At 41.7% G+C, this 12,286-nt stretch overlaps 1 protein-coding gene across 1 annotated transcript; it reads right to left on the reverse strand.

Moving 5' to 3' along the window:
* Positions 1-86: 86 nt before the first annotated feature.
* LOC115459449 (class I histocompatibility antigen, F10 alpha chain-like) lies at positions 87-11,966 on the reverse strand. Its single transcript, XM_030189270.1, has 4 exons — positions 11,832-11,966; positions 9,195-9,470; positions 7,969-8,241; positions 87-208 (listed from the first exon to the last, which is right to left on the reverse strand). The coding sequence occupies exons 1-4, from the start codon at positions 11,941-11,943 to the stop codon at positions 87-89; spliced, it is 783 nt and encodes a 260-aa protein (XP_030045130.1). The 5' UTR covers positions 11,944-11,966.
* Positions 11,967-12,286: the final 320 nt, after the last annotated feature.

A 12,286-nucleotide genomic window follows, 5' to 3' on the forward strand; every position in this document is an offset into this window, starting at 1 on the left:
TGATAAATAGTAGTAGTAGTAGAAGCCTTAAGTGCCACTTGAGGCAGAAAGTCGACTGCAGGAGCAGAAGGACCCCATTTCTCTCCTCACCTATACACAGATTCTTTTCTCGTTATCCGTATCAAGCTCCAGTTATCAAGAGGACCATGATCCACATAACCCAGGAGAGGCAGGAGTGTCAGGATCCAGGAACCAGCAGGGACAGAGGCTGGAGAGAGGAAAACAGAGAATTATCACAAAGACAGATGTATGCTAAAAGGTTCCTGAAGATTTATCTCTCCTACCTGCACCTATCATGGGCTTATTTCTATGTTTAAGACATGGATCCCCACGGTTTCAGGAGTTTTAATGAATCGAAGTTTGAGTCCTTGCAGTTTGTACCAGACAGAGGGCCCCTTTTACTAAGCTGCGTAAGCGTCTATGTGCACCCAATGTACGCCAAAATGGAGTTTACCAACCGAGTACCACGTGGCTCTTGCGGTAATTTCATTTTTGGCACGCGTCCACTACACGCGTCTGAAAAATATATTTTCTTTTCTGGCGCGTGTAGCAGATGCACGCCAAATGGTATCTGTCACAAGTAGGTCATTTCCGCTAGGTCTATGGTGGCGTGTAAGGTCTGAGACTCAAAATGGACATGCGGCAATTTTGATTTTGCCGCACATCCATTTTTGGGAAAAAAAGAGGCCTTTTTTTACAGGTGGCGCTGAAAAATGATTCTGTGCATGCCAAAACCAGTGCCTACACTACCGCAGGCCATTTTCAATGTGCCTTTGTAAAAGGACCCCAGAGTGCTGGAAGTCTCTTTAATTAAGATGGCAGCCCAGGTTGCAGGTTTTAACGGCTGACTGATTTTAAAGGGGCAGAATAGGAACATCAATGCCTGACCATAATTTGTCTTCTTAACAACATATAAAAGCAGGTCTCAAACTTTATATCTTAGAACATTTACAAATTTCAACCAGTAAATGTTCACATTTTTAGTCTGAAAGCACATGGAAAAAACTGTAGGACTGAGTAGGGAAGGTGACTGAATGGTTTTCAGCGTGCCATAATAAGCAGAAAGAATGTGCCTGGCCAAAAGCTATAAAAAAAAATTAAAAGAAGAAGATTCTCCAAGAGAAAAATGTGATACTTTTCTTTGGTTTAAGGGTTGATGCTTTTAATGAGAAAATTTAGAACCTTTAAATGTGACAGATAATCAGTTAGAATAGCTGGAAGGAAAATTTTATGTTCATTTATTCCTACTCGACTTTGATTGTCGGACTATCCAGCGACATCATTCTTAGTTAAAGCATAAGTACACAAGTAATGCCATACTGGGAAAAGACCAAGGGTCCATCGAGCCCAGCATCTTGTCACGACAGCGGTCAATCCAGGCCAAGGGCACCTGGCAAGCTTCCCAAACGTACAAACATTCTACACATGTTGTTATTCCTGGGATTTGGATTTTTCCAAGTCCGTTAGTAGCGTTTATGGACTTGTCCTTTAGGAAACCGTCCAACCCTTTTAAAACTCTGCTACGCTAACCGCCTTCACCACATTTTCCGGCAATGAATTCCAGAGTTAATTACGCGTTGGTGAGGAAAATTTTTCTTCCGATTTGTTTTAAATTTACTACACTGTAATTTAATCGCATGCCCCCTAGTCCTAGTATTTTGGAAAGCTTGAACAGACGCTTCACATCCACCTGTTCCACTCCACTCATTATTTTATATACCTCTGTCATGTCTCTCCCTCAGCCGTCTCTTCTCCAAGCTGAATAGCCCTAGCCTCCTTAGTCTTTCTTCATAGGGAAGTCGTCCCAACCCCCGCTATCATTTTAGTCGCCCTTTGCTGCACCTTTTCCAAGTGTACTATATCTTTCTTGAGATGCGGCGACCAGAAAACTGAACACAATACTCAAGGTGCGGTCGCACCATGGAGCGATACAACGGCATTATAACATCCTCACACCTGTTTTCCATACCTTTCCTAATAATACCCAACATTCTATTCACTTTCCCTAGCCGCGCAGCACACTGAGCAGAAGGTTTCAGTGTGTTATCGACGACGACACCCAGATCCTTCTTGTCCGTAACTCCTAACGTGGAACCTTGCATGACGTAGCTATAATTCGGGTTCTTTTTCCCACATGCATGCACTTGCTCACATTAAACGTCATCTGCCATTTAGGCCGCCCAGTCTCCCAGTCCTCGTAAGGTCATCTTGGTAATTTTTCACAATCCTGTCGCGGTTAACGACTTTGAATAACTTTGTGTCATCAGCAAATTTAATTACCTCGCTAGTTACTCCCATCTCTAAATCATTTATAAATATATTAAAAAGCAGCGGTCCCTAGCACAGACCCCTGAGGAACCCCACTAACTACCCTTCTCCATTGTGATACTGCCCATTAACCCCACTCTCTGTTTCCTATCCTTCAAACCAGTTTTTAATCCACAATAGGACATTTCCTCCTATCCCCATGACCCTGCCATTTCCTCTGTAGCCTTTCATGAGGTACCTTGTCAAACGCCTTTTGAAAATCCAGATACAACAATATCAAACCGGCTCCCCTTTGTCCACATGTTTTGTTTACTCCTTCAAAGAATTGAAGTAAATTGTCAGGCAAGATTTCCCCACACAAAAGCCGTCTGACTCGTCCTCAGTAATCCATGTCCTCGGATGGTGCTCTGTAATTTTGTTTTTAATAATAGCCTCTACCATTTTCCCCGGCACTGACGTCAGACTCACCGGTCTATAATTTCCCGGATGTCCCCTGGAGCCTTTTTAAAAATGGGCGTTACATTGGCCACCCTCCAATCTTCCGGTACCCTCGCTCGTTTAAGGATAAGTTGCATATCACTAGCAGTAGCTCCGCAAGCTCGTTTTTTCAGTTCTATCAGTATTCTAGGATGAATACCATCCGGTCCAGGAGATTTGCTACTCTTCAGTTTGCTGAATTGCCCCATTCGTCCTCCAGGTTTACCGTAGAGTCAGTAAGTTTCTCACGACTTGTCCGCTTGAAATACCATTTCCGACACCGGTATCCCACCCAAATCTTCCTCGGTGAAGACCGAAGCAAAGAATTCATTCAGTCTCTCCGGCTACGTCTTTGTCTCCCTTTACCCCTCGTCAATCCAGCGGCCCAACTGATTCTTTTGCCGGCTTCCTGCTTTTAATATACCGAAAAATTTTTTTACTATGTTTTTTTGCCTCTAATGCTATCTTTTTTCGTAATCCCTCTTGGCCTTCTTTATCTGTGCCTTGCATGTTGCTTTGACACTCCTTATGCTGCTTCTTGTTATTTTCAGACGGTTCCTTCTTCCATTTTCTGAAGGCGTTTCTTTTAGCCCTAATAGCTTCCTTCACCTCACTTTTCACCAGGCCGGCTGTCTTTTTGGACTTCCGTCTTTCTTTTCTAATTCGCGGGAATATGTATGGCCTGGGCTCCAGGATGGTATTTTTGAACAGCGTCCACGCCTGTTGTACAGTTTGTAACTCTCTCAGTTGCCCCCCCTAAGTTTTTTTTTACCGTTCTTCTCATTTTATCATAGTCTCCCTTTTTAAAGTTAAACGCTAACGTATTGACTTTCTGTGTACAGTTACTTCAAGGTCGATATCAAAACTGATCATATTATGTCACTGTTATCAGCGGCCCCAATACCATAACGTCCCTCACCAGATCATGCGCTCTACTAAGGACCAAGTCTAGAATTTTTCCTTCTCCTCGTCGCTCCATAAAGCTGTCCCTTGATTTCATCAAGGAATTGTATCTCTGTAGCGTGTCCCGATGTTACATTTACCCAGTCTATATTTGGATAATTGAAGTCACCCATTATTATCACATTGCCCATTTTGTTCGCGTCTCTGATTTCTTTTATCATTTCTGTGTCTACCTGCTCATCCTGGCGAGGCGGACGGTAGTACACTCCTATCACCGTTTTTTTTCCCTTTTATAACATGGAATTTCAACCCACAATGATTCAAGGTGTGATTTGTGTCCTGCTGAATTTGTAATCTATCTGAGTCAAGGCTCTCGTTAATATACAATGCAAACCCCTCCACCAGTCCGGTCCACCCTATCACTACGATATACTTTGTACCCCGGTATGACAGTGTCCCACTGGTTATCCTCCTTCCACCAGCTCTCAGTAATGCCTATTATATCCATTTTTCGTTTAGTGCAATATATTCCAACTCTCCCATCTTATTTCTTAGACTCCTAGCATTTGCATATAGAACTTGCATAGAACTTTGCTTTAGGACAATATCCAATCAGAATTTATTTTTAAATTATGTAGATTAGAGGAATTCAAAGGGCCACTAGGAAATAATATAACTTCTGTCTGGGGTATAAAAGAAGCTCCAGGAATCAGACCTGTCATCAGATTCTCAAAACCTGCCCCTGCTCTTACCACTGGAAAAAGAATGCCAGCTTGGTGATGGAGGTGCAGGGTTTGAAGAGAGGAATTTCTTTTGATTTCCAGTTTAAAATCTGCTGGCTTTGGATTTGTTTTGGAAGTGGAAGGAAGCCCATGCAAGCCTGTAGCACCGGTACTGAGAAAGAAATGCCCTTGAGTCAGAGCGTACCCGAAACTGAAAAGCACATATTGGAATCTGTTTTCTGTGTTTTAAATATAAGCCTTCCAAGATTTAAAAGAAACAGAGAAGTTTATATTTAAAGGTGTAGAAGAGCATTGCCGACGTGTGCTTCAAGATCGGGTTTGCCTGGTGCATGGGCATAAGAGCTGTGCTTACTGTGAAAACTCTTCTGCGTATGCACAAGCACATTCCTCCCTTCTTTTGCTTTTACAGCACATGTATAATTTGAATAATTTCTTTGAGCATTGGAGACCAAGCTTTCTGTGCTATTGGCTTTACTGCAGGAGTTTCTAAGAATCTCCCTGTTGGTCTGGTGAACAGCAAGAGTGAGATAAATATTAACAAACATTAGACAAACCTCTAAAAAGAAAACAGGTTATAATGTAGCATCACTATAAAAAGCCGCCTTAGAAAAAACACACCAGTGTTTGATCAAAGTTATTTTCAAAGGTCAAATTACCTCATCTAAAGAAAGAAAAGGGAAGTTAGGAGTCTAGCAAAGTTTAATTGGAAGGGAAAATGTTGGAAAAAAAATGTTCTGTAATATGAAGAGATTAAGAGAAACATTTCAGAGTAATAGAATTCTTTAAAACCTTGACTGTGGGAAATCATTACTAGAGTTATTATGAATTATTGGGTCACCAAAGCACACTCAACAAGGAGCATACATGAAAAGTCCGACCACTTCAAAATACAAACAGATACCCCTTTCTTAACTCTAGAATTAATTTAGTCAACCAGAATTTTATCTCAGGAGGCAGCAAGTTGCATAAGAAAGGATTCTGCTGCACATTGACGCTGGTTGAGCTTGTGTCGACTGCTGTGAAGCAAAACTTGTGAGGGATAAAAAATAAAACACGTAAAGATGTCAGATATTCATAACCAGAGATGAACATGGATTTAAACATTGGGCCAAACAATCTGAAATACAAATGATAATACACATACAGCCCAAAACAACATTTTTGTACCAACCAGAGACAGGTGTCCACAGCTACAGAGCCTTTCACCTCTAGATCACCAGTTCTAATCCCAGGGATTTTAAAATAAAGACAACGCTCTTTCTAAGAGGTCACCAATGCTAACAGCAAATGAAAATATGACAGCAACCTTTGTCTGGTTCCAGGGACATAAATGGTTAAGCATCACCTTAACAGCACAGATCTAGTCCATCAAGCCCAGCACCCTGTTTTCATCCAGGTCACAAGTACCTGACAGGATCCAAAAACAGAATCCATGCTACTTATCCCAGGACTAGCAGTGGATCTTCCCCATATCCACCTTAGTAATAGTTTATGGACTTTTCTTCCAGGAAGTTGTGCAAACCTTTTTTAAATCCTGCTAAGCTAATCGCTTTACTGCATTTTCTGGCAAAGAATTCCAGAGCAATAATAATACGTTGAATGAAGAAATATTTTCTCCAATTTGTCCTGCAACAGTGTTCACATTGCAATGCCCTGTCAGGTTCTATCTTTGTTATTTATTTCACCTTTTTCCCATCAAGTGAGTTCAAAATGAATTACAATAGATCAAAAATAATACCCCGCGTGACAGGATAATGGTATAAATAAATTCTGAATCAAGAAGCCACATAATTGATAGTAGCATGTTTCCTTTAAACGGAAATTATGATTTTTAAAGATTTGGAGTCCCTATATAGCCAAACTCACGCAGAGAGGTAGAAGTCTCATCCTTAACAGATTATGACTGAGGACCTTGAGGTTCCATTGTTGCGTTTAGACGGATCATAGGGAGGTAAAAAGGGGGTGTCGGGTAAGATTATGTAAAAGTTTGATGTTACTTTAGCAAAAAGTTTTGTTATGGACTATAGAGATATAAAATTGGTGACTGTTATTGATGATTCAAATGTTGTGGTTTGTGACATCAATAAAAAAGTTAAACCATAAATTGATAGTAGCATATATCATGCTCTATCTCCAGCCATACTCCAATCCAGGCTAAAAGCCCCCCTTTTCTGAGTCTGCTTTTACCTCTTAACCCCTTCTTCCTCTGTGATGTTTTAAATCATTTCCATAATAAAATTCCCTAATCCCTTATTTGTCCTATCATGTTTGTGTACAGCTTTGTACATCTAGTAGTGCTATAGAAACGATAAGTAGTAATAGACAGGTTTGGCTTCTGGGATACATATCAGTGGGGTGTAATGATACAACATGAATCTGTGAATTCTGCTGGTCACTTTCAGGCTCATTTTCGAAAGAGAAGGACGTCCATCTTTCGACATAAAATCGGAACATGGACATCCACCTCCCAGAAATGTCCAAATCGGTATAATTGAAACCCAATTTTGGACGGCTCCAACTGCAGTCCGTCGCAAAGGGGGCATGTCGGAGGTGCAGTGAAGGCGAGACTTGGGCGTGCCTAACACTTGGACGTCTTTGAGCCATAATCAAAAGGCAGGGACATAACATGGACGTTTTCACCTGGACGTGTTTTTATAACGAATAGGGCACAAAAAGGTGCCCGAAATGACCAGAAAGACCACCGAAGGGAATCGAGGATGACCTCCTGTTACTCCCCCAGTGGTCACTAACCCCCTCCCACCCTCAAAAACATCTTTAAAAATATTTTGTGCCAGCCTCAGATGTCATACTCAGGTCCATGACAGCGCATGCAGGTCCCTGGAGCAGATTTAGTGGGTACTACAGTGCACTTCAGACTGGTGGACCCAGGACCATAACACCCCTACCTGTTACATTTGTGGAGGAAACAGCGAGCCCTCCAAAATCCTCTGTACCCCCATATAGGTGCCCCCTTCACCCGTAAGGGCTATGGTAGTGGTGTACAATTGGGGGTAGTGGGTTTGGGGGGGGGGGGGGTTGGAGGGCTTAGCACACATGGTAAGGGAGCTATGTACCTGGGAGCAATTTATGAAGTCCACTGCAGTGCCCCCTAGGGTGCCCAGTTGGTGGTCCTGGCATGTCAGGGGGACCAGTGCACTACAAATGCTGGCTCCTCCCACGTCCAAATGGCTTGGATTTGGACATTTTTAACATGTACGTTTTGGTTTCGAAAATTGCCGAAAGTCCAAAGACGTCAATCTCTAGGGACATCCAAATCCAAGGGCGTCCTTGGTATTTTCGAAACGAAAAAATGGACGTCCATCTTGTTTCAAAAATACGGTTTTTCCCCGCCCCTGGATTTGGCCGTTTTACAAAAACGTCCAAATCACAACTTGGACGTTTCTTTCGAAAATGCCCCTCTTTGTCACTGAGAGAGACGGGGGAGCCAGGTGTTTCTTCAGGTGCAAAAGTGAAGCCCTCATAAAGAGACACTAGTTTCTTAAATAATAACATTGGTCACTTTCTCAGGGGAAATACATTTAAAGAAAGTCATTTTCATTCATTGAGAGCTGCTCACCTGTCTTTATGATTGGTGTCTGCAGGCTGTTGTGGTTTACAACACAGGTGTACGTGTGTCCATCCTTGGAGTCGATCTCTAGGGTTTTTTGAATCTGGTATGTCTTGTCCTGGTTGGGTAGGATCCCACTGGACGATGTCTCTAGAAGTGTTGTCTGCCCATCCCTCACCCAGGTGACATCAACATCCCGAGGATAGAACCCAGTCACATGACATCTGTGAACGACAGTGCCATCCGAGGAGTGACGACTGACAACCCTCACCTCTGGGGGGACTGTAGGAGAGAAATGACATAAAGATAAGGAAGACAGCAAATTCCACGGGCTGATTATAGCCTCTCACTGCCTTAGGTTTCATCTTTTATGTAGATTCTTTCATGATGTATCACATCATCCACATGGATATAATCCTGTCCCACAGTACTGTAAAACAGGATAAGTACATAAGTACATAAGCACTGCCATACTGGGAAAAGACCAAGGGTCCATCAAGCCCAGCATCCTGTCTCTGACAGCAGCCAATCCAGGCTTCAAGAACCCGGCAACCCCCCCTCCCCCGCCCCCAAATTTTTTTAAATAATGTTCAATGGACTTTTCCCTCAGGAATCTGGAATCAGGATGGAAATAAACTGATCCTACATTCAGCACATCTGTCCCAGAAAAGTGTAGAATTACCCCTCAATATTCATACCTCCCCTGGGATATCTTATAAAGGATTCTGTGTGCAGAAAGAGCCTTATATAAATGACTATATCCTGGCTAAGTTCTATCGCACCTAGATGCGGTGGTACATGGATGGGCAGCGTGGGGATTTACAATATTATAAATTGACACACACTGGGTGTGAGATTGTACATCAGCTCTATGCACTGTTGCCATAGGTTATATTTATCTACTTATTTATTTTAAAAAATGTATATATCACCTATAACTAGATGGTTTAAAAAAAAAAAAAACCCCATTCATAATAAAATACAATAAAACAACAATATACAAAACATAAACAAAAACATAACATCACCACCCAACAGTAAAAAAAAGTCCAGTCCATGTGGGTTTACAAAAATGTAGTCACAAACAGTTGTGTTTCAAAAGTTTATTAATCTTGATATACCGCTGAAGTTCACATGAAAACATAGCGGTGAACAATTAAAAATGAAAAGAAACAGAAAAACGAAAGAACTCCAATCTATGTTAGTAACATAATAATCCTCTTTGCCATACTTACCCTGCTGTTCTAGGATGTGCTTCCCATGTTGGATGTATTTCTTGAGTGTCTCTTTGCACTCTCTCATTTGGTAATTCTTTACAAAAGCTCGCCACCCTATGTCCTTGTCCAATCTTTGCTTGAGTGGAATCGCTTCTGTCGTTCCTGCTGCCCACGTGTCTGTCTCAACATCGAAGGTAAGAATCACCCGCCCATCATAGACATACTGAAACAGCCCCTCGATGGCTGTGTCTCCATGTGCATCACAGCTAATGTACATCTGTAAGGTGTGAACCCCTGCCATGAACCAAACAGAGAAACACAGAAGATGTCAGCAGATAAGAAACCCCCACCCTCAATAGATAGACCCAGACTGCCCATGTCTGCTGCCTACTGGTCTTAACTCCATCTCTGGTCATTTCTGGGATGTCAACAGACACAGATTAGTTTAATAAGGAGTCTTTTACTAAAATATGTTAAATTTCAGACTTAACAAGGGATATTAACGCATGATAATCCCAGACCTAATGCTTCATCAAGAAAGGGGTTCCTACTCATTTTATTGCAGGCCGTGCAACAGGTAAACTACTGCAACACCCCTTAAAGCATAAAATGGCTCCTAAGTTCTTACAGAAGGAAAGTTCTCTATGAATTGTTCTCAAGAACAAGGTAATTGATACATTGAAGGCCTTTCTTCCAGATGTGTCATATATAATGGGGGCCACCCCATATATAATTCTATGAACTAATGTACATATCTAAACATTTATATGGGCCCTCGATTGGCAACCAATGCATTTTGTTTAAAAGAGGGGGGTTACTTGGTCTGATCTCTTTGCATTACAGATGAATCCGACTGTTGTATTTTGCAGTGATTGGAGGCTCTTTAGTAATTTGTCTGACCAACCAGAATACTGTGCATTGCAGTAGTCTAACGCAGCAGAATGAGGGGAATCTGTTATTATTTTTAAATGCAAACGCACACAAGCCAGAATCAAAAGATATGGCTACATATAATAAGGTGGCAGCTTGATATCTCTTTTAGTCTGCCCTTAAATCACCAGGACAGACTCCATAATGACTATAATAAATCTTTTAATTTTTAGGAGGATTGTCAGAGTATTAACTCACCCCAGGGGCGTAGACAGACAACAGATTTGGGTGGGCCTAGGCAAGAAGTGGGTGGACACCAAGTGCTCTCCCCCCCCCCCCCAACCACCACCCCCAAAATATCTCAGCTGGTGAGAAAATGCTTCTTTCCATCTTGGCAGTCTGCAGCAGGTATGCACTGAAAACTGAGCATGCGCAGGTGCTGTTATTGTGGAGAGTAGGTTTTTCGTTACCCTCAGGGGGAAATCTTGAACTGGCCGAGCTTGGGATCCCCACCAGCTACCGCTAAACATGTGCTACTGTTGGCCGGGCCTGAGCCCTAAGTGGGTGGGCCCTGGCCCACTCAGGCCCCACCTGTGGCTACGCCACTGACTCACCCAGATTGAGACTCAATAATATTGAAATCTCTACGGGTGGTTTGAGCTTCTCAATCACTGAATCCCTCCGTGGTTGTTTTATATGTACCAAATCCAAGTTTTTCTAAAACCACAAAAGTGCTCTAATCACTACCAAGTGAATATTTTCAAAATTTGATGTTTCTCTTATATATACTATTTGCTACCACATTTGCTTATTTCCGATCTGACAAAGAAGGGCAACTTCGAAAGCTAATCACGAAATGTATTAAGTTATGTCCAATAAAAAAGGTATCATCTTATTTTCTTTTCCATGTTTATTGTGTTTGATTTCTATTGATAACCTTTAAGAGTGGACTAACACGGCTACCACACCTCTCTACTCAAATAATAACAAATATCCTAAAAGGTTTTATAATCAAAATGTGTATTTGAAGGTGATTGTCAAGCTGGCACCTTACAGTTCCAACAGTCCTCAGTAAAGACTAATATTGACCCCATCTTGGTCCTTCTACTACTGTAAACGTCCTCAAAGAAGACCGGAAAATCGATCAAATCTAGATCTTAAACTTTAAAGTATATGAAAGACACTTATCCGTTCTCAATCGTCCCGTCATATCAACTCTACTTGGAAGCTGGTGGATTAAAGGCAGTTACTATCCATAGCTGTTTGTAATATGTTCTCTTATGACCGCCTAGACCGTTGTCTCTTCAAAATACTACGATCACAAGGCTGCAATACCGTATTCTTCTTCCAATTAATATTTTGTTATCTATCATCGAGAGTCCGGTATTTAGCCTTAGAATGGAGTTTACCACCCCCTTTGGGCCTGCAATTCCCAAACATCCAAAATAGTTTCTGATTCATCTTAGATGGCAAAAGTTTCCAAAAACCCTTTTTATAATAATTTAATGTGAAGATCAAAGGACAAGGTGGAGTCTAGGATTACATCCTAAGACCGTTAAAGATGTTTGAAAACATTAGAAATCTGTTCTGTTAGGTAGATGGTTTGACCAATAAATTTGATTTGACTTATGTGAGTTGTGTTTATTGTGACTAGTATTAACTTAAGAATTCAGAAACATTAAATTAAAAAAAAATGTATAAAGCACCTCTGCAACTCAATATTTACCCACAGCGGTGAACAAAGGTAACAAAGAACAAACACAAAGATTCAAAAAACCTACTCACCGCTGGTGTGGTTATAGCGTTGCATGCAATCTTTTTCTGCTTTTTTTATTTCCTTCCTGATAGTGTCTGAAGTCCTGGGTTTTCCTTTCAAAATATTCAGAACCCAAAGCATCCCACACCCAATCCTGTAACGCAGTGACCTGCGTGTGTCGCCTGCTGTAGTAAGCAAGTTCAAATCATCCACTATTCTATGGCTGTGAAGTCAGGGATTCCCTCTGTTTCTGTTATGCCTGTCACCAGCAGCCGCCAGATATGGTGCCCTGAGCACAAGGAAAGACATGATGTTAGGGATGAATTTTATATTACAAGATACTTAGATACTTCATCTTTATGGCTGCTACCTCTCTAGAGACCAGCTGCCCCCCTCCCAGTCAATCCCTTCCAAGGTATTCCCACTGCCCAGCAGGAGAGGGGCACTTCATACCTGCCTCTGTCTCCTCCACAGGCTGCCTTTA

The sequence above is a fragment of the Microcaecilia unicolor genome, unplaced genomic scaffold (genome assembly GCF_901765095.1).
Source record: "Microcaecilia unicolor unplaced genomic scaffold, aMicUni1.1, whole genome shotgun sequence".
Taxonomy (NCBI): Eukaryota; Metazoa; Chordata; class Amphibia; order Gymnophiona; family Siphonopidae; genus Microcaecilia; species Microcaecilia unicolor.

Bases quoted from the DNA above. Each gene is read 5' to 3' on its own strand.
- LOC115459449 (XM_030189270.1), bottom strand. From the start codon at position 11,943: ATGCTTTGGGTTCTGAATATTTTGAAAGGAAAACCCAGGACTTCAGAC. The intron at 9,471-11,831 runs GTGAGTAGGTTT...GGTTCATGGCAG, and splicing joins ACGCTATAACCACACCAGCG to GGGTTCACACCTTACAGATG. The intron at 8,242-9,194 runs GTAAGTATGGCA...TCTCTCCTACAG, and splicing joins GCACATCCTAGAACAGCAGG to TCCCCCCAGAGGTGAGGGTT.